General features: G+C 57.2%; 1 protein-coding gene across 1 annotated transcript; it reads left to right on the plus strand.

The window, feature by feature from the left end:
• The first annotated feature begins 2,136 nt into the window (after nt 1–2,136).
• EDN3 (endothelin 3) lies at nt 2,137–19,460 on the plus strand. The gene is made up of 4 exons (XM_040988174.1): nt 2,137–2,191; nt 2,788–3,094; nt 18,831–19,007; nt 19,424–19,460. Exons 1-4 carry the CDS (start codon nt 2,137–2,139, stop codon nt 19,458–19,460), a joined length of 576 nt encoding a protein of 191 aa, XP_040844108.1.
• Nucleotides 19,461–24,892: the final 5,432 nt, after the last annotated feature.

A 24,892-nucleotide genomic window follows, 5' to 3' on the forward strand; every position in this document is an offset into this window, starting at 1 on the left:
TCTCTCCTGTGCAGAAAGGGAGTTGGCTAGAGCTGTGACGGACGCGCCCTGCCGAGCCCTTCTTCGGGACACACTCAGACGGACAGAGCCGGAAAGAGAAGCACTCGCTCACTGGCCATCAGGACTGCTGTCCCTGTGGGCTCCGCCTCAAGGTCTGGCGTCCGAGGTGCCAAAGTCCCATCAGAATGCTGCCTCCGCTGACCGGCCAGGCGGCCCTGCTCCCTGTTCCATACAGTGACTTCTGACCCTAATGTCTCCTATCCTTGCCTCTCTGTCCTTGAACCTCCCGAGGAAAGCAATCTCCTCTTCTCTGAGGATAGCCTCAAGGTTCACGCCGGCCACGGTGGCTGCAGGCACTGGTCAGTGCGACCGAAGGCCGCAGTCCTGGGCCTGGACACGTCTTTTCTCCTCTTAGCTTGTCAGTAGATTGTCCAGTGCTCCAGCCCAAGCCGCATCTTTTCATTCTAGGGAGAGAGAGCAGTGCATGTGGCATGGCCGTTGGTCTTTTTTGTATTTGCCTGTGAAAATCCATGCCCTGTGGGCGCCGGTAGCAGGTGGCCATGAGGTAGAGCCCCCGTGTGTGGAGTTAGTGCCTTTACCAGGGAGGTCCCAAGAACAGCCCCAGCCCCCGCCAGCAGCTGAAGACACAGGTGCCACAGTGAACCGGAAGCGATGTCCCTGATCGGTAGCAAATCACCCAAAACGTGGGATGGGAGTCGGGGGGTGGGACAGAACAGTCACTCACGGTGACCGTGGGCGAGGTCACTCACGGTGACCATGGGCGAGGTCAGTGGGAAGCTCAGAAGGGTCATGGAGGGACAGGTAGCCTCCGTCTGAGCTCTTGGAGGTGTCGCTGCACTCGCACGCATGCCGACAGCGCCGCAGGCTGTGAGGCCTCCCCGCAGGTGCCATTGGGTTCCTCACAGTATGGTGGCTGTGGCCTGAGCGAGGGAGCCGGGTGGTAGTGTCAGCACCACCTCCACTCCTCCCTGATGTTGCTCACCCACTTGTGATGTGTTCTGGTTGCTGGCAGCTGGCCACGAAGGCAACACCTGGCATCGTGAGGGTCCCTCCCCTCAGCAGCCCCTGTGTGTGAGGACCCCACGCCTGAGCTTGAGGGATGCCCCCAGAACAAGCCAGCCCTCTGTTCCTGAAGGGGGGGCATGGACAAGGATCTGTAGATGCATCTGAAACCTACTGGAGTGGTCTAACAACTGGGGTTCCCATGGGCTCCACTGGGGTCCTTGAGGCGAAGAAGGAAAGGGCTCCTGTCCTGGTGGCCCCAGGAGGCTCTGGGGTGACAAGGCGATGTCAGGCAGGGGCTGGTTCCTCAGTGGGTGGGTAGTGGACCCCTGGCACAGGTACCCCGCTTCCATGGACGCCCATTCAGCTGAGCAGGGCTGGGATAGCAGAGCCCCAGGGACCACTAACCCAGGCTTCTGGCCCGGGGCTCCCAGATGGGCCCTGGAGGCGGCAGCCCTGGGCGCCCGTGGTGAGTCACGGGTGTAAAGTTCTCGGGCTGTGGCAGGGTGAGGTGCCTTCAGGTGACCCGGGAGACCTGTTGCTTTCCGTCGGACCCCAGATCGCAGACAGCAGCCCTCAGGCAGCCCTGGATCAGCTCTTCCTGCTCTGGGGCGGGGTGTGAGGGGCTGAGAACAAGCCGAGGTGCCAGTGCGTGCGCGAGTGTCCTCGCGGCGGCCGCCCCACTCCCCACCCACCCCTCCCGCGGTCGCGTCGCCCCCGCCCCCCGCCGTCCTGGGTGCCTCTCGGCCAATTCCCCCCTGCGCCCGGTAGGCGACCCCCGGTGCGCTCAGGGTTCAAAGGCCCTGGCGCGGCAGCTCCAGCCCCTCCGGGGGGCGGGGAGGCGAGGGGGTGGTGCAGAGAGAGAAAAGCCCACAGCCGGCCAGTCCTGCGCAGGGATGGGCAGTGCGCTCTGAAAGTTTGTGACCGCCGCACCCAACTGCTGCCCGCAGCCCGGGACACAGCAAACCGGCGAGCCAGCCCGAGAGCAAGCGAACCGGCGGCCTCGAGCGCCCACCGCGAGCTGCGAGGCCGGCCGCGCCCGGCCCTAGTGCCCTTTCGCGGCCAGCAGCGGCCGTCCTCAGGACCCGGTGCTCCTGCGCCTGATCGGGGTTCATGGAGCTGGGGCTGTGGCTCCTGCTGGGGCTCACAGTGACCTCCGCCGCCGCAGGTAAGCGGCTGGGCGGGCGGGGGCGCGCCCCTGCAGGCGCTAGCGCACACAAAAGGCACGGGGCGCCCCTGTGCGCAGCGCGGGGAGCGAATTCTCCCTGGGTCCCCGCTCCCCGCGAGGCGTCTGGGGGCGGGCTGGGTGGGGGTAGGGAGGGCAGAAGCTGAGCGCAAGGACTGCCCCACGGGCTCTGGGGGCTGATTTGGGGACGTTTTTGCAAGTTTGCAGACTGCAGAGACTGTGCAAAGTGCTAGCGAAGTTTTCCAAACTTGTGCAAAGTGCGTGCAAGTTTTCAACGAGTTCAAATGGCTTGCAGATTTTGCAGAGGGCGCGTGAACATAGCTCACAAGCCTTTCACACAGCATGCACAGAACTTGCAGACTTCGGAACCGCCACAGAGCTCTGCACGTTTCCTAGCTACTGGAATAGCTCAGAGGCTCAGGAGGAGAAGACCTCGCAGGGCTTACATGACTCACCCTCGTCCCAGGGTGGAAGGGTGGGTGTGGAGGGGTCTGTACCCTCAGCTAAGGAGCACCCCCTCTCTCACACACATACACACACACGCACACGCAGACACATGCATCCTTTTGCTCCTGCAGGATTTGTGCCCTGTCCTCAGCCTGGGGGTGCTGGCAGAACCGGCGTGCCGCGGTCCCCCTCTGTCGCCAGATCTGAGGGGGACTGTGAAGAGATTGTGACCGGCCCTGGACAGCACGATGTGGCCTTTGTCGTGGAAAGGGGGCCCGAGCCGGGAAGCCCAGGGCAGGGACCTGAAGGAGCTCGGGGGCGGGTGCCTGCGAGGGGCCTGGCCCGCCGCCGCACCCGGCGTTGCACGTGCTTCACCTACAAGGACAAGGAGTGTGTCTACTACTGTCACCTGGACATCATCTGGATCAACACCCCGGAGTGAGTCAGCCCTGGGGATTCAGGGGGTGCAGCCCCAGCAGCATCCCGCCCTGGCGCAGGCTGGGGCACCTGCTGGGGTCTCCTGGCAGTCAGGGTTCTGCCTGCAGGCAGACGTGTAACCCAAGGCCCTGACCCAGGGAAACTCAATCCCGGCTGTGCTGTGGGGGGAGGGAGGCCTTCCCCTGAGTGCGGCGAGCTGACTGGGGGTGGGAGCTCAGACACCTGAGAAAGCTTGCCAAGCCCCTCCTTTCTGAGCTGGGGGAAGCCCAGAAAGTTAAGCTCCCACCCCAGGGGCTAGGTGGGCCTGTGCACATTGCTGACCTGGGCTGCTGGCTGGGCAGCAAAGCCTTTAGAATTCCTTGCAAGCAGCGCTGCCTCCAGGAGTTTCAGGGTGGGCCTGGCACGGCCTGGCAGGAGCTGCCCAATCCTGTCACCCTGAAATTCCACAGGTGGGTGCCGCAGCCTGTCCGTGGGCCTCTCTCTCCCCCAGAACCTAAAGAGGCGCGCTCTCGCAGGGCCCGTGGCACCGTGGGAGGGTCTGGCACTCCACACACTCAGCCTGCTTCTCTGGACACTCTGTCTCGCCCAGGACGGCGGCTTGACTTGGCCACAAGTCTCCTGCACCTGGCTGGCTGCATCGCTCGGGTCAGGCTGCTGCATCCCAGAGTGCTCCTGGGGCTTTCTGGGGCTTGGCACGCTTCCTCAGAACGGGCTGGGCACTCAGTCCCTGGGCCTGAAGTCCCGGCTTGGAGCCGTCATCATGCACATCCTTCGCGGGCACCTTCATCTTCAGCCCCCCGAGGGGCAGCTTGGAGAGTACTCAGCCACCTTGTTTCACAGACTGGGCGCAAGGGAGGGGCCACCTGAGGGTCCCCATGTCAAGTGGCCAGACCCCTACCCGCATCTGGGATGGTGGTCTGGAAAGTTCAGTCAGGCCACAGCGGCAGGCAGAGCCGGCTGCACAGCAGGACCTGGACTTGCTGGGCCCTCCCCTGTGTGGTGTCCTGGCTTGCACAGATGTGGAGCTTTCAGAACCAATGGTGCAAGGGAGGAGGGTGCAAGGCATCCTTGCGCTTTTTGCCCTTTTCGGGGACCGCTGGGGAGATACTGAATGTTCTCTCGTCCCAGACAGGATCAGTCACGTTCTCCACAATGGTCACACGCCTGTCCCCTCTGATTCTCATCTTTCTGGCACTGGGCTGGCCCAGTTAGCTCCACAGGGTCAAGGGCACTGAGTAGCTAAGGGTAGGGCTGGGGTCTTGCTGACTATAACCCCAAGCTATGAATCTGCAAGGAGAAAGAGAGCCCACTGGATGAGGGACAAGGGGCTGGGGCAGGCTTGCTGGGGTGGAAGGCGGGGTCTGGAGACCACCGCAGCTTGTCACTGCCCACCCAGCCCATGCACTGGCTTAGGAGGGCCATGCATGGGAGGCACAGCAGCGTGCTGGAGCTGAGCTGTCCTGTGTTGCCCAGAACGCAGTGGGGTGACCTTTTCCGGACGGCAGATCTGCTCATTTTTATCCCACAGCTGGACTTAGCTCCTGCCCTCTTTCTCTGTCCTGATCGACTCTGAACACCAGGAAACAGGATGGTGGCTGGCACTTCATGAGGTTTTGGGAAAATAGAATGCTTTTTAAGTTTCATTTATTTTTATTTGAAAGAAGACTTAGAGAAGGACACACACACACACACACACACACACACACACACACACACACACACACACACACCTTCCATCTGCTGGTTCACTCCCCAAACGGCCAAAGTGACCATAGTTGAACCGGTCCAAAGCTGGAAGCCAGGACCTTCTTCTGTGTCTGCCACACGGGTGCAGGTCCCAGGGCTTTGGGCCGTCCTCGACTGCTTTCCCCGGCCGCAAGCAGGGCGCTGGATGGGAAGTGGCTTCCATACGGGATGCTGGTGCTGTAGGTGGAGGATACCTATATGCCACCGCACTGAGCCCCTCCCAGTGACAATAGCTAGACTTAAGCATCTTGAAATTAGCCAAGCAAAACAATTATTGGAAAGACAGAAAGAATCGGGGGGGGGGCAGGTTCCTTCCCTCCCTTTCTCCCTTCTTTCTTTCCCTCCTCCCGTCTGCCCACACCCACCCCACTCCTGGAGCTCTGTTGAGATTCCAGTAGCTCCATTTGCTAGTTTCTAAATGCCTCAAGCCATATTGCAATTTGAGAACATGAACTCTGGTGTGGTTGAGACAGAAGAACCGAGAAGACCACTGCTGGAGGCTGGGGGGACAGTGGTGGAGCGTGGCCAGGGGCTCTCCATGGTTCTTCTCAGCTCCCCCCATCCTTCCCAGGCCCACCTGCCAGTGCAGCAAACCCGCTTCTCTGACTGGCCTGGTCCTGATCGTGTTTTGAAACCCCTCCAAAAGGCTCTGACTTTGTCCCTGACCCTTTTGGCGGGGTGCTTGGGGAGCTTGGAGGAGCCCTGATCTCTGAACCCTGGACTCGGAGTGGTTATCTGCTTCTGGTGTCTTTTATACCTTCTCTGCTCCCCCGATCCCTTGCATGGACATGGACTCAGCCATCGTACATTGTCTTAGAAGGACAAAGGGTGTGGGCCACCCGGCGAAGGGCGGTTTAGTGAATGTGCTTGTTGATGCTCCATTGGAAGACCTAAGACGTGGCAGCAGGAATGCTGGGATTTCTGGGGCCAATCCTGCATCTCCCCTTGCTCTGAGCTGAATGCTGGGGACATTCTGTCCTTGGGGTGGAAGACCTGAAGTCTCTGTTTCCCTCTCTGTCTCCCCTCTTCTGAGCTCGGTCCAGCAGGTGTGGACACCTGCCCCGTGCTGGTTGACTTGGGCCCGGTCTCGCTGGTTGTCACTGGCTCTGTGGTTGTCTGCTGCTCTTTCCTGCCCCAGCAGGTCTCCTTGTCCACAGCATGTGGACACTGTTCAGAGGCCTGCAGCTCCTTGCAGATGTGGGCTTGGGGGAGGAGCTGGGAGGGGTGCAGCTTCCCGGTGACTTACCTGCAGTTTCTGTTGTGTCCTGAAGAAAAAGCAGTCCCTGCAGGCTGAACTCAGTCCCTACAGACAGCTGGGATCTCAGCCAAGGGATAGGGTACTGGCTCTGGTGGGAAGTCTTCTGGAATCCCAACTCCCCACAACGCCCTACAACTCTGCCACTGCCAATGCCAAGGAAAATAAAAGCTACATCAGCAAAAACCACATTCTAGCTTAATAAAGGGAAGCATGGGGAGCAAGCCAGGTAGGGCAGACTGTATCCTCCAGGGCAAATAGGACACTTGTGTGTGTGAGTGTGTGTGTGAGAGAGAGCTAGCAAGAATGCATGAGTATTTGTGAGTATTAGTGTGAGTGAGAGATGAGTGTGTGCATGAGTGTGTGCTTGAGAGAATGCGCGAGTGTGTGATTGAGAGAGTGTGAGAGCAAGAATGTGTGAGTGTGCGTGTGAAAGTGAGTGTGTGTGTACAAGCAGGCAGACTATAAGGAGCTGGCTGACATGGTCTTAGGAGTTAGCAAGTCTGACATTGCAAGTAAGATTTTTTTTTTTAAGATTTATTTATTTTACTTGGGAAGGCAGATTTACGGAGAAAAAGAGAAATCTTCCATCTGCTGGTTCACTTCCCAAATGGCTGCAACAGCCAGAGCTGAGCTGATCCGAGCCGCCAGTATCCCACGTGGGTGTAGGATCTCAAGGTGTGGGGCCGTCCTCCTCCTGTTTTCCCAGGCCATATGCTGGGAGCTGGATGGGAAGTGGAGCAGCCAGGACACAATTCAGTGCCCATCTGGGATACTGGTGCTTGCAGGTAAATTAGCCAATTTGCGGGTCCCACAGGTGCCTGGTTGGAGGCTGGAGTCTAGTGGCAGCCCGGAGGGACTTTTGAACTTGCCCCTGATCCACTGAGACCCAAGCACACTGCAGAAGGTCGAGTCTACTGACTCGCATGCAGTAGCATCCAACAAGCACCTTCGGCGAGACATCCCTTTGGTCTTGACTCAACAGCTGGGTAGCTTAGCCAGACCACTTGACCTAAAAAAGTCCCTCATGTCAGGGACGTGTGTCCCAAGTGCACCCTGCGGCAGGCCAGCCAGGGAGGCTGGCTCATGGGCAGGGCCAGCTGGGCTGCTGGAAGCCCAGCAGAGTCCACTGTGTTCCTCCCCACCCTGGGAGTGAGGGAACCCATCATCTGTTGATCCCGCCATGGACATCTGGAAGAGACATTGCGACGCCATGGTGGTGACTGTGCTTTCCAAACAAAATTCTGGCACATGAGCTGACAAGTAGGAATGCACTTATGAGGAGAGTAGGGCTATATGCTTGAACTGATGGCCCTGCTGGAAGATTCGGTGCTTGCACTCCTGGGGCATAGGGGCGTCTTCACCCCCAGGAGCTCTGCCCTCTCATGTCCTGGCTGTGACCCTGTGCAGCTCAGGGGCAAGTGCTGCCATCCCTTCTGGGGGCCTTGTGCAAGGTGCAGAACCCCATGCACTCTAGGACACTGACCTGTGGGGTGTCTTCAACTCCTTGCTGTCTGGCCGTGCCTGCCAAGGCAGCAGCTTGCCTACCCAGGCTTGTCTCAGGCATGCCATGCTTACTTAATCCAGCAGGAATGACATTTGTTTTACGTTCTTGTCCTCCTCAGAAGAGTAAAGAGTAATAGAATAATAATCATAGTAATTGACAAAGCATTCTAGCCTGTCTCGTACCACACAAAGGCGGCATCGCCACATGTTCCTGGCGTGCCTTTTGTATTCTTCAAGGAAGGCAGTTTTAGCATGTTTCCACGAGGAGACCTTCTAAGTACTGGAACATCCCCATGGAAATGGCTGGGTTCTGCATATGGAAGCCAGCTATTGCATCTACCATGTGATCTGGAGGGAGCCTGATGCAGGTCAGCCTGAGTCGTCAGCTAGGCCAGGCAGCTGATCTGGCTCTGGAGACAGGGCCCTTTGAGGCCAGGGGAGAGGTCGTCCTGACCATCAGGCCGCATGAAGAATCACAACTAGCTTGTCCCTGGTCGCAGTGGCCTTGCCAGCGCCTATGAGGCACACGCTCCTCGTGTGCCACGAGTGTACCACAACCCCATCTATCGGGGCTGCCCTCCACCCATCAGGGCTGCCCTCCACCCATCGGGGCTGCCCTCCACCCATTGGGGCTGCCCTCCACTCACCAGGGCTGCCCTCCACCCATCAGGGCTGCCCTCCACCCATCGGGGCTGCCCTCCACCCATTGGGGCTGCCCTCCACCCATCGGGGCTGCCCTCTACCCATCGGGGCTGCCCTCCACCCATCAGGGCTGCCCTCCTCTCCTCTTCTCCTCTAGTTGACAAGAGGAAAGTGACCCCAAGGCTGCAGACCTCAGAAAGAGGGAAGAGAAGCTGGTGCCCAGCTGATGCCCCTTTGCCCAGGGGGGACCTCTGTCTGACTCGGATAACCCCGGTGCCTGCACATCCAGCACATTTTGACCGAGTTCCTTGTCTGGGAGCTGGGCTGAGCTGGGCTGGGCTGGGCCCCCACACAGGCTGACCGTTCTCCCTTCCAGCTGCTCCCCATGGGCTGGTCCCTTCCAGCACTGATAATTCGTGTCAGCCTGGAGTGCTGGCCATGCCGTGCACTGCCTCTATAGGCATGAGTGGCACTTTTGGTTCATGGTGTGTGCTAAATGACAGTCGTGCTTTGTGGGCCTACCAAGAAGCACGTACCTCCTGTGTGGATTTGGTAGCTCTCAGGAGAGGCGGGGTGCAGAGTGTGGCTTCGTCCACTCTGGTCTGTCTTACTGTAGAGGTGCTGGCCCAAGGGAAAGGCCCTTGCCTGCTGTCTACTGCAGCCCTGCCATGGGATTTCACGTTTCCTGGCTGCTGCCCCACGTGCAGTGCCCCATTACTGGCAGAATGAGGAGAGGGCTCTGCTCCACACCACCCCTTTCTTGCAAATCTAGCTCGAGATGAACACTGTCCTTTGGTTTAGAGACAGAGAGAGATGGGCTCTGGGACCACACCACACCGAAGGATGAGCGGGTCGTCTGTGGTGGCTGAAAGTGGCTGCGATGCTGGGCTCACACCGGTCGGCCATGACTCCATGTCTCCCGGGCCTTGGTCTCCCCGTCTATAAAGTGTGTGTATGTGGTAGGGGAAGAATCGAGGGTGACACGAAGAAGCCCACAGGCAGTGGCCAACCTCTGCTTAGCATCTTGAAGATCAAGGCGGTAGTCACGGTGAACCCTTCCAGCCCTGCAGGGACCCTCCCTGGGCCTGAGCAGGTGCCACCCATGGTGGGTGTGGAGGATGCCCTGGGTGGGTCACTCTTTCAAGGGCTACTGCTGCCAAGGGCGACCTTCTTGGGCTCCATGGCTTGGGCTTACTCAGCCCTTGGAGAACCACACAGCGATCCCGTACCCTCCGTTACTCCTGTGGAGATGCTGACTACCCTATGTGAGGCAAAGCCTACTGGCGCTCAGTTGGCATGAGGTTTCCTGGCCCAGCAGAGGCCCGATGGCTGCCTCCACTGCTGATAAACAGGTGATAAAGACGCTTTATGACCAAAGGTTGTTTGGCCTCTATGGGATTTGGTCCCGCCCTTGCTGCCCCTCCCTTCTCCTTGTGTATTGCTTCCTCTGGCCTTGGATTGTTGGGGTTGGGTCAGGGGGAGGGGCGTGCACGGGACACAGGTGCGGTGGCTGTGCGTTGTCATGTCAGGACAGTCTGAACTGTCCACATAGAGCCTGTTTGTCCACCAGCAAGGGTCCCGCTGCCTTCTCCAGTCCTTGGGGTGGTTTGAACAGAGTAGATGCCTGTGGTTTGCGGCTGGATTTCCTCACAGGCTCTCAGGACCCTCATTTCCTGGCCTTGCCTGGGACTGAAGCGTCAGGGATGCTGTGTCACCACCTGTTGCCCTGGGGACTCCAGTGGACGTGGGTTCATGAGAAACACTAAGATAGGTTCAGAGGAGTGTGGGCTGGCTGGCCCTAGACCCCGAGGGCCGTGGCTTCCCTGGGGAGCTTCTTGTTCTCACCGTGTCTGTCTCCTCCTTGGAAACTCAGTACAAGGTTGCATCCCGATGTGGGGTTTGAATAACGTGTTCTTGACAGCCTTGAAAGACAGGTGGTTTCTGAAAATCTGCGGGTGTTGGGTTGAACTGCTGAGAGGATGGTCCCTTCTGGTTGGCCTTTGTGGTAGGTCCCCAGTCCCCCCAGCCTGCATGGGGAGCTCACTCTCCTCAGGAGCAGAGGCAGGCTTGGTAGACATGTAGCTGAGCCCAGTTGGATCTGATGTGAAGCAAGAGAGAGCTGGGTGCAGCGGGGTTGTGACCCTGTTGGCCCCTTGGGGAGGGAGGCCTTGCATTTCTGCTACATGAAAGGGACACTGCAGCCAGGAACTTGGCCTTGAGTCTGAAAGCAGATGAAAGGCTCTGACATCCCTGGTGTGGTTTATTCCTACAAGAATGTAAAACAGAGGAAGCTGCGAGGCAAACAATGCCTTCCTTAAGTACGAGGCTCCTGGCCGGGGCTGGAACCCGACGGGCCATTTACCATCACCGCTCTCCTTCCTGCACAGGCTCTGGGTCTCCAGGCCCCGTCATGAACCCTGGCTAACCACCGCTCAGCTGCTGAGCCCCATTCCGCCAGAGAAAGTGATCTGCTCTCCTTCCAGGGTCCTGTTTTGGCTGAAAATAGAGATTTCCTTCAAATGAGAAGCACACTGCCCAACGCACACATGCACACATGCAACACACGTGACACACACACAGATACTTTTGATTCCTTCGGGGTAGGACTCAATTGTACTCCAAGGAGAAAGAAACCCTGAAAATGGCTGGGCAGAGTGGAAGACGGCCGCGATGGAGCTGGCTGCTCGTGCAGGCGTGGTTTTGAGTGCTTAGGGCACACAAAGTTGCCCTGGGCTAGGCACTTTCGGAGAACTTGGGCAGGGTGGGGGCGGGGGCCCAGGCCTGCCCTTGGTTTGTGACCCTCTGGGGCCAACTTAGCAGGAGCTCTTTGTAAACAGTTGCTGTGGAACAGGCCAGCGGGGAGTCCTGGCCCAGCCATTTCAAAACTAGAAACAGATCCGCCTTGTGTGAGTCAGCGCGAAAGGCCCAAGACAGATGTGGTCCATGGCACGCATGGCCCCATCACTGTGGGCAGGCGCGCCCTGTGGCATGGGTGCTGAGGTGAACTTGGGCAAGGTCAGGAGCAAGTAGGTGAGGAGGAGAAGGGCATGCTTCTTGGGACTTCTATCCGTCTTGTTTCCACGGGGCTTCTAGAAGGAGGGCCATGGTAGGAGAGCGGTGAGTGAGGCACAGACTTTAGGAGGCGGCAAAAACTCAGGAGGAAAATTTGATTGCCTGGGATGCTGTATCTTCAAGAATTCAAATTGAGGGCAAAAGATTCCCAATGAACAAAATATGAGCATTTTTGATAAAGCCTTACCCGCCCCGACCCCATCCAGTCCTGTCCCTGGCTTCTTAGTTGAGGAAACTGGAATCTTCTATGATTGCAGGGCGTGACAGATGGACTGGAGACGCCGTGGAGAGGTCAGGAGGGCAGGGAGACTGCCGATGGGCACGAGTCTTGCTCCCCAAGTTCACTTCTAGCCCCGGTGTGGAGGGCTTAAACATCAGCAAGCTGTCTGCTGTAGATTATTTTTTTTATCCCTCTGTAGATGCCCCCATCCTTGCACAAGTGTCTGTTCCTGTCTTCCCTCTTCTGTCCCCACTGCTGGGAACTATTTCAGGTCTCATCTGTCCTCAGCTTTGCATCAAGTTGTAATGAGGCCGGGCTGCACAGACGTGGGCTCCTCAGGCCTCTGCACGGCCTAAAATTCTTTGGGGTCAAGGCCAGTTGGGGAAAGAAATTTGAGACTAGCTCATTGGATGCCTTGGGTGGCACCGGATGGGAACTGTAGAATTCTGTGGAAGGTCCACAGAGAGCTGGAGAAGTTTATTTCTCTAATACTTTTTTTCGGCTTATTTGTTTTGTGAGTCCACTCTTGAAAATCCCACAGCCCTCGATTAAACTGAGACATTTTTCTGTTCTCCTTCCTGTTGACCCTGAGTGGCTCCTCGGAATCCTTTCAAGGGTGTGTGCTGGAGCTCAGGGGGAGCTGGTGAGATGGCCAACTTTGAGACTTCAGGGTTATTTTCAAGCTCTGTCATATGGTAATAGATGAAAGAGTTGGTGAGACCCCAGGAATCTCTCACGCTTGGAGCAGTGGGGACCCCATGTTTAGTTGTGGCTTTCTTGCTGCTGCCAGAGCTGTGCTGGTAGGAGAGGCTCAAGTGGCAGCTGTGGGAGGGAGGCAGTGTGAGACTCAAGGGGGAACTCGGGGACTAGGCTGAGAGAACCGCTCAACCCCTGCCCCTTCTCAGGCCCAGAGAGAAGACATCGCCAGCCACGACGGATTCAGGCCTCCTCATTCTTGTTCTCAACATTTCTGATGGAGGCACTCCAGTGTTGCCCACTCAGAGCCAGATGTTGGTGAGCTGTCAGCAGTCAGGCTGGGTGACAGTTCCCGTGCCCCGGCAGGGAGCTCGCCACTGCCAGATTACACATTTCCCCATGAACCACACAGAAGGCACAGCCGCCATGAGAAGGAATGGCCTGGGTCTTGGGTCTTGGCAAACGTATGTTCTGTCCTGGGTTATCCCACACTTTGTTCTTTCCTTGTGTGCGTATACGTGGGGGTGACTTTCTCTGAAAAGTGTTAACAACCCCTCCCCATGTCTGCTCTTTGTAAATTCTCATGCGGTGGGCCTTCGGGGGTACACTGCCTGCTCAGGGGTAGCTAGAAGAGTGGCACCCCTGAACTCTCTTGCTTGAAGCTTGGAGGACTTGGTCAGTGCAAAGCCGTGGCTGCAGTCCGCTCAGCAGAGGTGTGTGGAGCGTGGAGCTGCCCCGCAGCCCTGGGGAGCAGGAAGTGCCTGGTTGTGTTCTCTGTGGAACCACCAGGTCACCGAGGAGTGGCCTTTCCGGCTGCGTTCTTCCCCAGAGCTTGGGAGGGCACCCTGGGGCTTGTCTGGCATAAGGCCTGGCCCTCAGCTGGTGCTCCGGCATGGGCAAGGGACGGTCTAGAAGAGGACAAGATGCCTGTGGTGGTCGACCAGGTGTCCAGAGGCTGGGCTGGGAGCATGGGGACAAAAGAGCACAGCTTGCTGACCCCCACCAAGCCAAACTAGACATTTCACAGTGGGCACAGCTGGGAAGAAAGGCCTCTGGCCAGCTGGGCCTGTGGGAGTTTGTCCTGAGTTGGGACACACTCGTGTGTTGGTGCAGTGGCAGAAACCACTGCTTGTCTTGGGCAGCTGGGAGGCTGCCGGCCTCCCTGTCACACCAGATGCACACCCGTCTGTGGACATGACAGCCCAGCTTGGTTTAATGCACTGGTGACATGCAACAGAGACAACAGAACCCTGGTACAAGGGCGTATCCTGGGAGGATGCAGGATGCCCACGGAGGGCAAGGGGAAGAGCCGCCCGGTACAGCAGGGAGCTTCCGGGACAGGCTTGGGGCTATAGGCTCCGCCCTGGGCACTCCTTGGACTTGAATCTCTGCACCTGGAAGCCAGGGCCAGAACAGCCCAGTGACCAGTCATGACCAGTGGGGAAGGGGAGGTAGCTCAGGGGGCAGTCTCTTGACCCTCACAGCACTGGGAGGTCCCCACAGGGAGATGCCAGCCTGGATTCCAGGAGGCGAGAGGAGCACAGACAGGATGGCCTCAGGCTTAGGAATCCCCCTGTGGAGGGTCCTTCCACAGTGTATCTGATCCTGAGTGTGTGTGTGCGTTCTTGTGTGCCCATGTGTCTGTGCATGGTATGTAGTGGGTGTGTCCACTGGGAGCTTGTGGGGCTAACAGGATGCTCTCACAGGCCCCATAGATGTGGCCACTCATGAGCTTGCTGTGTCTTGCTTTGCCGGCCAGATCCAGCCTCTCTCTTGGGGGGTCAAGGTTGGAGAGAGTACGTGAAGGGCATGGATGCTTTCCTGCTGCTCAGGAATACATTTCTTAGCCTGGGAGGTGGTGAGTGGTACCTTCACAGAGAGGAATTCAATGAAACCTGAGATGGACTCATTGTTAGAAAGCATGTGGAGGTGGATGCTCTAAGTGATACAAATGGGCTTCTGAAATTAAAACAATACTGTATCTATAAGACAAAGTGGTAGCAGGTACCCGTTTTGCCAGAGTGTATTGCGACCTGGCTGACTTCACTTTCCGGGACAAACACCAGCTCAGGACTTGTAAACTCCTCTGCCTGGGAGGGCCAGACTTGCAATAAAAATGGGTGGAGAGCAACAGGTGTGGAGCTGCTGGGTGTGGTGGGGACAACATGGAGTGCTTACACTTAGCCCCAGCTGATGGGCATCATGGAAAAAGTGGCACGTTGATGTTAGCACTGCTTCCAGTTAGGCAGGACAGGCTGGGAGTTGGGATGTTTACGTGAAATCTCCAGACTGAACGAAGCTTCCAGAAGGCCGATTTTCCGACCTGTGTGCCGGTGACAACTCTCCTGGGGGGCAGGGTCTTGTTCATGGGCTCACCCGAAGCCCAGCCCAGTGCCTGCATGTGGAATAGCAATCAACAAATGTCTGTTGAATGCTGCTCAGCGATGTGTGTGTGTGCAGGTGCACACATCTGTTCGTATGCCCATGTGCGCAAGCGTGCGTGTGTGTGTCTGTGTAGGAGCATACAAGCTGGGTTTTAGAGGGCAGGCAGAGCATCATCATTTCTGAGCCTCTGGGATTTGGTTGATGACATTGCGTGTGTTTTCTGAGTGTCTGTGTCTCTGCTTTAACCTCTAGGTGCAGAAGCCAGCTTTGGGATGAGAAAAGTGGACAGAATACAGAACCTGAAAACATGCATTTCTTAAAAATTTGTTTTTCTGGGGGCTAGAGATGTGGCATAGCTAGTAAAACAACTCCTTGCTATGGCAGCATCCCCTATGGGCCGTGATTCATGCTTCAACTGCTCCACTTCCTATCCAGCTCCCTGTTAATGGCAGATGGGCCAAAGCACTTGGCTGCCACCTGTGTGAAAGACGTGGAGGAAGCTCTGGCTCCTGGCTCCCATCTGGCCCAGCCCTGGCCGTTGTGACCGTCTGGGGAGTGGGACAGCAGATAGATCACCTCACACTCTCTAACTCTGCATTTCAAATAAACCTTTTTAAAAGGACAATTTCCTAGAGAGGAGTAAAGTGCTTTCAACAGGACCCTGCAGAGAAGGGACATAGGACAGACAGTGGCATGGCATTTCCACCCGATGCTTGGGCATAAACACACGGCATAAGACCTCCGTCGTCGTTCCCAGCCTCCCAACAAGTAGCGGACATGTAGGCGGAGAGCAGGTGTGTGGCCCGCAGTGGTAAATGTGGTGTGCTGTAGGGCTGTGTTTCTGCTGAGAGCGTTTGGTTGGATGTTGATGTCGGCTTGTCTTTTTCATGAAGCTGTGGGTTATGCCGGAAGTGTGCACAGCGGGAAGAGTTGCTTGCTTCCTCACAGAATTGCACCCTCCAGATGCTGCCGTGCAGTAATGGGCCGGAACAGCTGGGATGAGCTCCATCCTGGTGCCATTCAGGAAACGGTGGCCCAGGCAATGACAAAGCTTAACTAGAAGGGCTAGGAGACAGGCAAGTCAATGGCATGGTGAAGCTGGCAAGGCTGTGCCATGTAGCCTTCTGGCTCCTCACTTCTCTTCTGCGAGGTGGCCCTTTAGCTGGCACTTCTCTGCCCAGCACAATGCACTTACTTCCCAGACTGAGCAGCAGCGGTGGCGGCTGACTTGCATTTGCTGCCGACTCCTCACTCAGTGCTGTCCAGGCACTGTCTCATTTGATCTGCCCAACAGTCCTTTAGTCAACCAGGAAGCTGTCAAGAGGGTGGAGTGACCATCGGGTAAGTGCTTTACAACACACTCATGGAACTGTTTGGTGGTGGCTCTGAGCTCTGTGTACCTTGCACATGCCTGTGTGTACTGGCTAGCCATTTGTCCTTTACCTGTGTGCCTGTTTCCACTGGCATGGGCACTCATGTGGGCAGACACAACTATGCCTTCCTGTGTGCTTATCCACTTGTAATGAAGGTAGGGGTCTAGTGGAGACTTCACAAACATTGCTGATTCCTGGCCATGACTTTGTGGTCTTCATTTAGAGAAAAAAGAATTCTATCTTGCTAGGTTTGAGTTATCCCACAATTAGCTCCTAGCTGCTCAATCAACACTTTTTATTTACCTGCCCTTGGCTAGATCCATGACAGACACAAAAGGAGTAGCATTCCTTCCAAAGTAGCAGGTAACCCACGCTCAGATGTGGTCAAGAAACACTGTCCCCCGGGCCTGGGGGTCAGAGAGCCACCTCTGACTCCCTTCTGCCCATGTCCCCATCCCACTGCCTGGAGTCTGTTGGGTTGAAAGCCATGCACCCCTTCTTCCAGACCATGCTCCAGGTATCTGGGGTCCCGCGGTCACTTACCCAGAGCTTCCCAAGACCGTTTCTGGGGCCTGTGCATTTCTAGATTCTCAAAGTCAGGGTCAGCCAAGGGCTCCAGGTGCACAGCCCTGGTCCTGCAGGGGCCAAGAGGCAGCTGTGGAGAGGAAGTTAGGGGGTGAAGCCTGGATGAGCCTCCTCTTCCCCAGGCAGGAGGTGGAGCAAGGAGGGAGAAGGAGCCACCTTGTTTGCTTTGCTGGCTGCCACGGTTCTATGTGGGCCTCCAGCGATTCCCAGAATTCCAAATTCAAGGCTGGACTTCTGGGATGTGGGGCACAGTTGTCTTGGGAGGAGAATGGAACCCTGCATGTAAAATCTCCTCAAGTTGGGTTGACATCTGTCCACTTTTGGACCTGTAAGATTCCCTTTGACACTATAGACATCAGGGCAGGCTCTGATGTGGTCCACGCCATCTCCTTCCTGCCTTCCACTCCGTCCCACTCATCTCACCTTCGGCAAGGTGCACATACACAGAAGGCCCAGGGCGGGGGTCCTGCAGCCCCTCCTCGGTGGGGAAAGGAGAAGGCCTGGTGCTGGGAATGCTGGGCATAGTGCGTGCAGCCCCACCTCGTCACGCTTGCTTCCTTGAAGGCCCGGGTGTTTCTGCTCCAGTTGGCTGACTTCTCGCACGGGCAAATGTGTAATTTCAGAATTGCAGGTCTCGCTGATGGATACGTGTGTGTGCCGTTTTCACTGAGAAAATGGGGGACCGGGTTTAATGTCAACACTTGGAGATTTAAGGCGGCCCTGTTACCAGAAGAACCTACCTCCAGCCAAATCCCAGCTCACGACAATGTCACCATTGTCTTCGTCCCCCCCTTGTCCAACCCCTGAGACAAGCAGGGATGTTAGCGAGGGTTCCGCTGGCCAGGAGCAGGGCTCCGCTCTCTGTGCAGGGTCTGCCAGGCGGCTGGGCCTGCCTCTGTCGGGGGCCTGCTCTAATGTGCTTTCTGCAGGCACTTGAGGGGAGGAGGACAAGAGAAGAATAGGCCTGGGTAAGTTCCTGGCACCCGTCTCCAGCCCAGCAGGGCGGGAGGCTAGCTCCGGGCATCAGATCACTGTGGGACACCCCTGCCCAATTTGCCCTCACTGCGCCAATGCGGCTCCATGGTGTGTGTTTCAAATAAAAAGAAATTCAATTTGATTTTATTTTACAAACACAGGGAGGATGTCAGGACACCCTTTGAGGTGGATAATTGGTGATACATCATGGGGCCAAGGTGACTGAATCTTGGGAGACAAGCAGAGAAACCAATTCCCGTTCTTACTGGAAAAAGTGGCTTGGGCCGCATGGGCTTACTCTCGTGACTGGCCCATAGCATATGCTTTTAACCCTCCCTCATCGCCCAGCGGCCTTGTTTCTTTCCTGGGAAGTGCTTGTTTGGGTATGCACAAGTGTAAGAGCCAGATTTCCATGCTCATTGTTGTGAACAACATCATCGCCCTCTGAGCTGGACGTCACTGGAGCAGCAGTTGGTAAACAGTTTCAGACCTCTTTGCTTCATTTGACGGTGCCCAGCACCAGCTGCATTCCCAGTGGGCCTGCCCGGGCAGATGCACAGCGTCCCCCCCTGGTGCCAGCCTCACAGGAACAATGCTCAGAAGCAAATGCCAGTAGTCCCGTCTGCAGTGTTGTCATCAGGGCCAGTGGCGAGGTGGGCTGTGCAGGCGGAGCTGACTCAGTTCTCACTGCCGACTAGGTGGTGTGGTGGGGTCCCCTAGGTGCTGGGGGGTCTAAGAGGCACTGAGGCTTTGGCAGATGCTCAGGGGCTCACAGGTGTGGGTGAGCAGGTACAGTGTGGGTTGCAGGCTGGACCCAGTGTGAGGGTCACTCTACATGCTTGTCCCATTGGTCCTGTGATGAAACCCTCCAGCCAGGGTGCCCTGCTTCTGCTGAATTATCTCCCCCTTTCCATAGGGTGTGGTACAAGCCTAGGTGCAACTCTCAGAGGTAGGGGACAGAACATGTGCGACAGGAGGGCACACCTGCCACCTGTGTGTACTGATGGGGAAGTGTGTACTGATACCTCAGGGAAGGGGACAGCCTGCTAGAACGGCTGTCCATTCCTAGGCTAGAAGTGGCTGTCTATGGCTAGGAATGGATGGCCGTGGCTTGGCTCCCAAGAAGGCAGGGGCTGCTGCAGGAATCTCAGTTGGGCCTCTTCCATCTGCTCAGAACAAGAGCTAGGGGAAGGGTATGCCCATGGGTTCCGGAGACTCTCCCTTGGTCTTCCCATGCCAGTCCCTGAGCACGCTCCTCTGACATTATCCTGTGCTTTGCAGACAGACTGTGCCCTATGGCCTGTCCAGCTACCGAGGAAGCTTCCGGGGCAAGAGGGCCGTGGGGCCATTTCCAGGGGGTTTTCAGCCCTCCTTCCAGATGCCCCTGCGCTGCAGCTGTGTCGGGAGAGAAGACAAGGCCTGCCTACGCTTCTGCACCCAAGTCGTGCATGCCCGCAGGTAGGCCAGCACCAGCCCACTTACATTCCACATGGAAATTGCCCATAGAGGCCATGCCAGGAGCTACTCCTAGGCAGGTGCATGGGAGGCTCGGCTGTATGCTGACCGCAGTGGTCCTGTGGGTCAGGGAAATGTGGGGTTCCAAGTCTGGAGATACGGGTCACCAGTGCCTGGGGGCGAACGATGTGGCATGTCCCACCCTTGCTTCCTCATTGAACAGAACCATGGCCTGCCCTTTGTCTCCAAAGGGGTCTTGCCTGGTCCAAGCAGCACTTTATGCAAACCTGAATCCACAGCCACCAGTTTAAACCAGAGGACTTGTTCCCCACCATGCACATTGTTTTTGCCTCTTCGTAAACAGTACACAGTGCACGGAACCATCCAGGCTCCCTACCTGTGTCCATTGCTGGCCGCAGGGGCCGGAACTCAGTGATGCCGTTCGCCTTGGCATGAGCCATGCAGTGTCTGCCCCCCAGTGTCACTCTTTCATGGGACCTTGTGGCTCCCAGCACCCTGAATCCAAGCTCTTCTGGCTTGAGCAGCTGCCTGAGAGAAGCTGCAAAGCCATGTCCAATGCAAGGAGTGGGCAAAGCTGAGCCCAGCTGCAGCCTGCATACGTGTGCCCTTGGTGGGTATCTGTCCCTGCTCCCTGCTCCCTCCTAGAGCTGGTGTTGGGGTGACCCTACACTGCTCAGTGAGCTGGCAGAAGGCCAGGCGTGGAGCCGTCAGGGTCCCATGAGTTGTGTTCTGGAAAGCTCTATGCAGGTTGTATCCTTCCTCTTCCTGACAAACCGAGTATGGAGGTGTTGTTCTCTGAGGGAAGCCCGTCACTCTGAAGGTCAGCTCACAGAGGCTGTGGCATGTGCCTACAGCAAGAATCCGGGGACAGGGCTCAGGTGCCCACTGGGGTGAGGGGCGGGGGAGAAGTCGGACCCGTGAAGGTGCAGGCCGATTCATTCCGCTGGCCCTCTCCCTACAGTGCCACACGGACCGCAACAGCACCAGACACAGTGGAGGAAGGCCGGGCTGCTGGGACCCAGCCAGATCTGCGTTGGAAGAGGTGAGGCTACCTGAGTGAGCGTCCTTCCTCCAGGTCCCGAGGCTGGTTTCGGGGGGTAGTCAGTCTAGCCAGTGGGAGCTTGGGGTGTCTGAGAGGCTGGTCTCAAAGGGCAGGGGAGAACTGGCGGAAGCTGAGGGAGCCGTGCCACTTTCCCGGCTGGCCAGCCCTGCATCCAGGGACCAGCCCTGCATCTCTCGGAGCTTGGGGTTGGGGTGGGGCGGGGCTCACTGGGCCTCCTCCTAGCCTGCTGGCCACCCATCCTCAAAGCTGCGCAGTTTAGTCTCCACGGTTCCACAGCCCCTCTGCGTCCAGAGTCATGTGCAGTCTTTGGCCTCCCCGAGCCGCATTCTGGACAGAGCTGGGTTCTAACAGCTTGGCAGCACGCCTGCCCCAGCATGTCCATCAGTCTCCCTTTCTTGCCTTCTTCTTTTTTTTTTAACCTGACTTGTTTTTGCATTGAGAGCCTGAGGGTTTGCCGCAGCCACCTTGGCTTTATTTGTCAATGTTGCTGTTCAGGCTTCACCTGTGCCTCTGCAATGGTAATGTCAGTTTGTGAGAACAGTGTGGAGGAGGCTGGAGTCCTGCAGGGACCGATCCAGAAAAGGTGCAGCCGCACTCGGCCTCCGTGAGGCTGGCACACCAGTGGCGCATTGCTGCCAGGGCCTGCAGAGGGGTCTGTCTACGTCCATAATGAAACTGGAGTCGGTGGTGGGCAGGAGGGTCCAGGTGCTGAGGGAGGTCCCAGGAGGGCCCACATTGCTGCTTTTCCTTGCTCACCCCAAGCCCAAGCTCCTCTCCCAGGGCAGGATCTGTCTGTGACAGCATTTCTTCATTTTCTGGTGCACTTCTTCAGCACGGGCTTGCCGAGCCCTGTGTGGCGACGTGCTGGGCACTCATTGTTCTCGATGCTGGGGTCGCAGCTGAGGAGGTGGAGGGAGTCCTTGGGGGAACTCGCATTGTGCAGGGCCAAGCAGGAAGGCTGACACACATGGCAAAGGCAGCGTGCAGTGGGCAGGGGGGACAGGAAGGCGTGCTTGGCTCTCTGGCTGTGGGTGCACTTTGAGGTGGAGTGGATGGGGAGCAGCCTCACTGCCCAGGGGACACCTCGTGGCCTTGTGAGCCAAGGCTGCACAAGGAAGGGGTGTTTCTGGAAGAGGAACAGCTGGAGCAAAGGCCCTGGGATATGTTCAGAGGAACCACACAGGGCACCGTGCATGGACAAAGCATGATTAAAGTGAGACCAGCCATGCAGGCGCCCTAGCGGGGCCTGGAAAGGTGGCTCTTGCAGGCGGCAGGACCCTCTGGGAAGCTTTCCTCTCAAAGCACAAGCCTCTAGGTGGCCTCCCCAGGCTCACGTGCAGGGCGAGGAGGCCCCTCCATCACCTCCCAGTCACCCCCTGAGCTGCCCCCTCAGCCTGCTGCTGATGGTGATGGGGGCGGGGGCGGGGAGCGGTGCATCTGCCAGCATTGCACCTCCACATCCTCCCCAGCACACGGCATGGGGGCCCCAGCCAGGGGTCTGCTTCCAATCAGCCGACAGCTGTGGCAGCTGCGGGGGTGGGCTGCGGCTGTGCCCTCTCAGCCTCCAAGCCCCCCACCCCCTACCCCGCTTTGTAACCTGTGTTTCTTTTGCCTGCTCTTCCCAAGATAGGTTGAAGTCCAGGGCAGGCGAAGCAAGCGGCCCTTAGACCTTCACCACCCGCAGCTGTGCCCAGCAGCCACCTTCAGCCCGCTCCGCTGCCTGCTCCAGGCAGGAGTCCCCTCGGAGGAGAGGTCTGTCTGCCCTGCCTCGCTCTTGGAGCCTTCAGCCCTTGCCCCAGCATTGTTCAAACTTCCCCCTGGAGCAGAAAATGTACCCCAAGTCCCTGCTCTGTTCGCCCCTGCTCTGGGAATGCCCCACCCCAAATGGCCTCGTCCCCCTTTTTGGGTCAAACGATCCCAGATGTGCCCTGGGGCCTGACGCCCACAGCTCCGGTTTCCTGCGCACCGGAAATTGTTTTTGGAGAGGGCTGCAAGTCGCTCACTGGCTGTGACAGGCCACTGGAAGGGACGTGGGGCCCTAGGCTCACTCTGTGTAGACGTCTACGCGGGTCTGTCTCATTGTGGATGGGCCCAGCATGCCGACTTCCGTACTCCCTCCCAGAGTGGTGGGAGCTGGGAAGTGTGTGGGCCTGGGCCTGGATCTTAACCATCCAGGAGCCGACGGGAAGGAGAAAGTGGCTGTAAGCCGGCTTTGAACTCCGAGACGCACAGGGGAGCACGGGCTCTTGTCCAGCTGCTGACTGTGGTCCCTGTAGACCCAGGCCCAAGCACGACGGGGTTCCCAGGCCCCGTATCCAGGAAGCTGGCTGAAAAGCAGCCCAGGGCAAGGCCTTTAAGGGCGACTATCTGCTCTCATGAGTAACTGCAGCTCTTTGCAGGCGTGCCTTCCAAATAAGCCAGAAACACACTCTTTGTAAATTATGTAAATTCCTATTTATCTATATAATTGGCACCCGCTGGGAATTGCCGCGCCCGACAGTTCCAGATTGTTCGCAGCTGCTCTCCGCTGGCTGTGCTGAACTCACGCGTGTGGAAGTGCATGGAGCTGTGGCCGGGTTGTGTCGTGTCCACACTGGGGGAGGTGGCCACCAGGAGGGGACGGCCAGCCTTTGAACGTGTGCCAAGGGCACGCCTGGAGCAGTTTCAGATGGTGTGTGAGGGGATTCTGGTCTGACCCAATATTAAACTCACCATGAGGATCTTAAGTTATTGCAGGTGTAGGAGTGAATGCCTTTGTGGGGGAGGGGTGGCGGGCCCGATTAGCCGGCAGGACTGTGCAGGTTAGAGAGCTGATTATTTATTGTACGACTGTTCTCCACTTCCACTGCTTCATGTGGGTCTGTTCAATGTAACATTGCTCAGTGTGCGTAGGGATTTTACACAGCATCGTTCTGCGCCCAAACTCACGCTCCTTAGAACTCAAATCACATTTTTAAAGCGTATATGCACTGTTTGGCACCGTGGCGAGATGATATCTCAGAGAGAAATCCTTTCATTGTGCAAACACAATAGTACTCAGAAAGGACCAACTGCAATAAAAAACTGAAAGTTTACTCTGATGTGTGGGCTTTCTTCTGGTCGTCGGTATGTGCATGGTCACACGTCAGCTTAACCGTGGACCGCCTGGGAGGCTGGGAGAGAGTTCTGGCTCAGGAAGTAGACTCTGTGGAAAGCCAATTATGGAATGAAACAAGGACTGGTATTAAGTATTAAGGAAGGAGTAGACTCTGGGGTTCATGTGAAGTTGAGGCATTTGTGGCGACTGGAGAGAGGTCAGTGTAGGCAGAGCTGGGTCCTTCTGCCAGCATCTCCTGGCCCTGCAGGGGTTAGGGACAGGGATCCAGGGAGAGCAACAGGCCCTGCTGTGCAGGATTCTGTGGACGGAGTGGTCAGAGTGCCCAGGAGGGCAGTGCCATCGGAAAGGAGTCGGATTTCCCTCATTCCTGCCCTCTCTTGTCCACGCACTCATTGATCCTGCAGGATGGGGAGCAGGGTGGGTTCCTGTGAGACACCAGCTTGGGTGGATGTGGCACTCTGAGCTGCCGCGGATCGGCCAGGAGGACAGAAGGAAGGTCCAGAGGCCGAAGCAACCCATGTTGCAGATTCCGTGGCCTCTCCTGACATCTTAGGGAGGTGGTGCCTCACACAGTGTGAGCTGGACCAGCTCCAGACACTGCAACCTCTGGCTCTGAAAGATGGAGAGTTTCAGAGGGCTTCAGCAGTGTGGAGTCCTCGCTGTGCCACCCACTCCCTGAACTCTCAGCCTCGGGGTCCTCCTGGCTAAAATGGCTGTGACGCTGGGTGGCATGCACAGGAAGTCAGCCCAAGGCTTCAAACCTGCCCTACACTGGTCACCAGCCCTTTCCTTTGGCTAAACATTTCAGTGGACTTAATTGTGACCCATAGGAATTGTTAGAATAGTTCTCTCTCTCACTCTACCCCGGGAGGCTCCAGCTCGGCAAACCTTGAGACTTCCGTGTGATTCCTGTGTAGCTAAGGCTAAAGCCAGTCAAGCTACCTGTAGCGCAGAACACTGCGAGTCTGCTTGGGCCCTCCTGTCCCTGAAAATGCTATTTCTTTGTGGGCAGGAACACACAGAATGTTGAGATTTAAGGAGATCCCAAGCATCAGCCGCCACCGAGGAACAGAATGAATGAGCAGTCATGCTTGAAATGGGCAGTCTCCTTCATTCCCCCAAGCATTCCACACTGAGGGACCAAGCAAATGACCAGGTCAGGGGATAAACAGTAGCTGTAGGAGCATGGGAAGTTCACAGCAGAGCCCTGTGGGCTACGGGACCAGATCCACTGAGCAAGACCTTGCTGGGCCCCCATCCATCTTCCTCTGCCCTTCTTTTCCTTTTCTCTTCTTGTCCTTCTCTTCCTCCCTCTCGCTTGGGACTGACCTCCAACAGGAAGTTGCCATCTGCCAATTGTTAGTTGTCTGATTGGCAGGAAACAGTGGGGGCAATGCTGGTGCCCAGGGTCGGCTCAGTCTCCAAGCCTGTGTGCTTGCAACACCTGTAGGATTGCCAGTTGTGTCTCACAGGCTTCCTTTTGTCCTGATGAGGGGACATTCTGCCTGGTCCTCCCCTTCAGGTACCCTGGCTGGAGATGTGTACCATTCCCAGAAAGGGCAGCAGGGTAAAAGGAAAACCCATCTGGACACAGAGATGAGTGTCTACACTGCGTTCTGTAAGTGGAAAGGCATGATTCATGGCATAGTTGGCTGAGCCACAGTGCTCCTGGGAGGAGGGGTGTCTGGCCTAGCTGTTGGGGAAAGC

Source organism: Ochotona curzoniae, unplaced genomic scaffold (assembly GCF_017591425.1).
Source record: "Ochotona curzoniae isolate NIBS_2020 unplaced genomic scaffold, NIBS_Ocur_1.0 contig_48, whole genome shotgun sequence".
NCBI lineage: Eukaryota > Metazoa > Chordata > Mammalia > Lagomorpha > Ochotonidae > Ochotona > Ochotona curzoniae.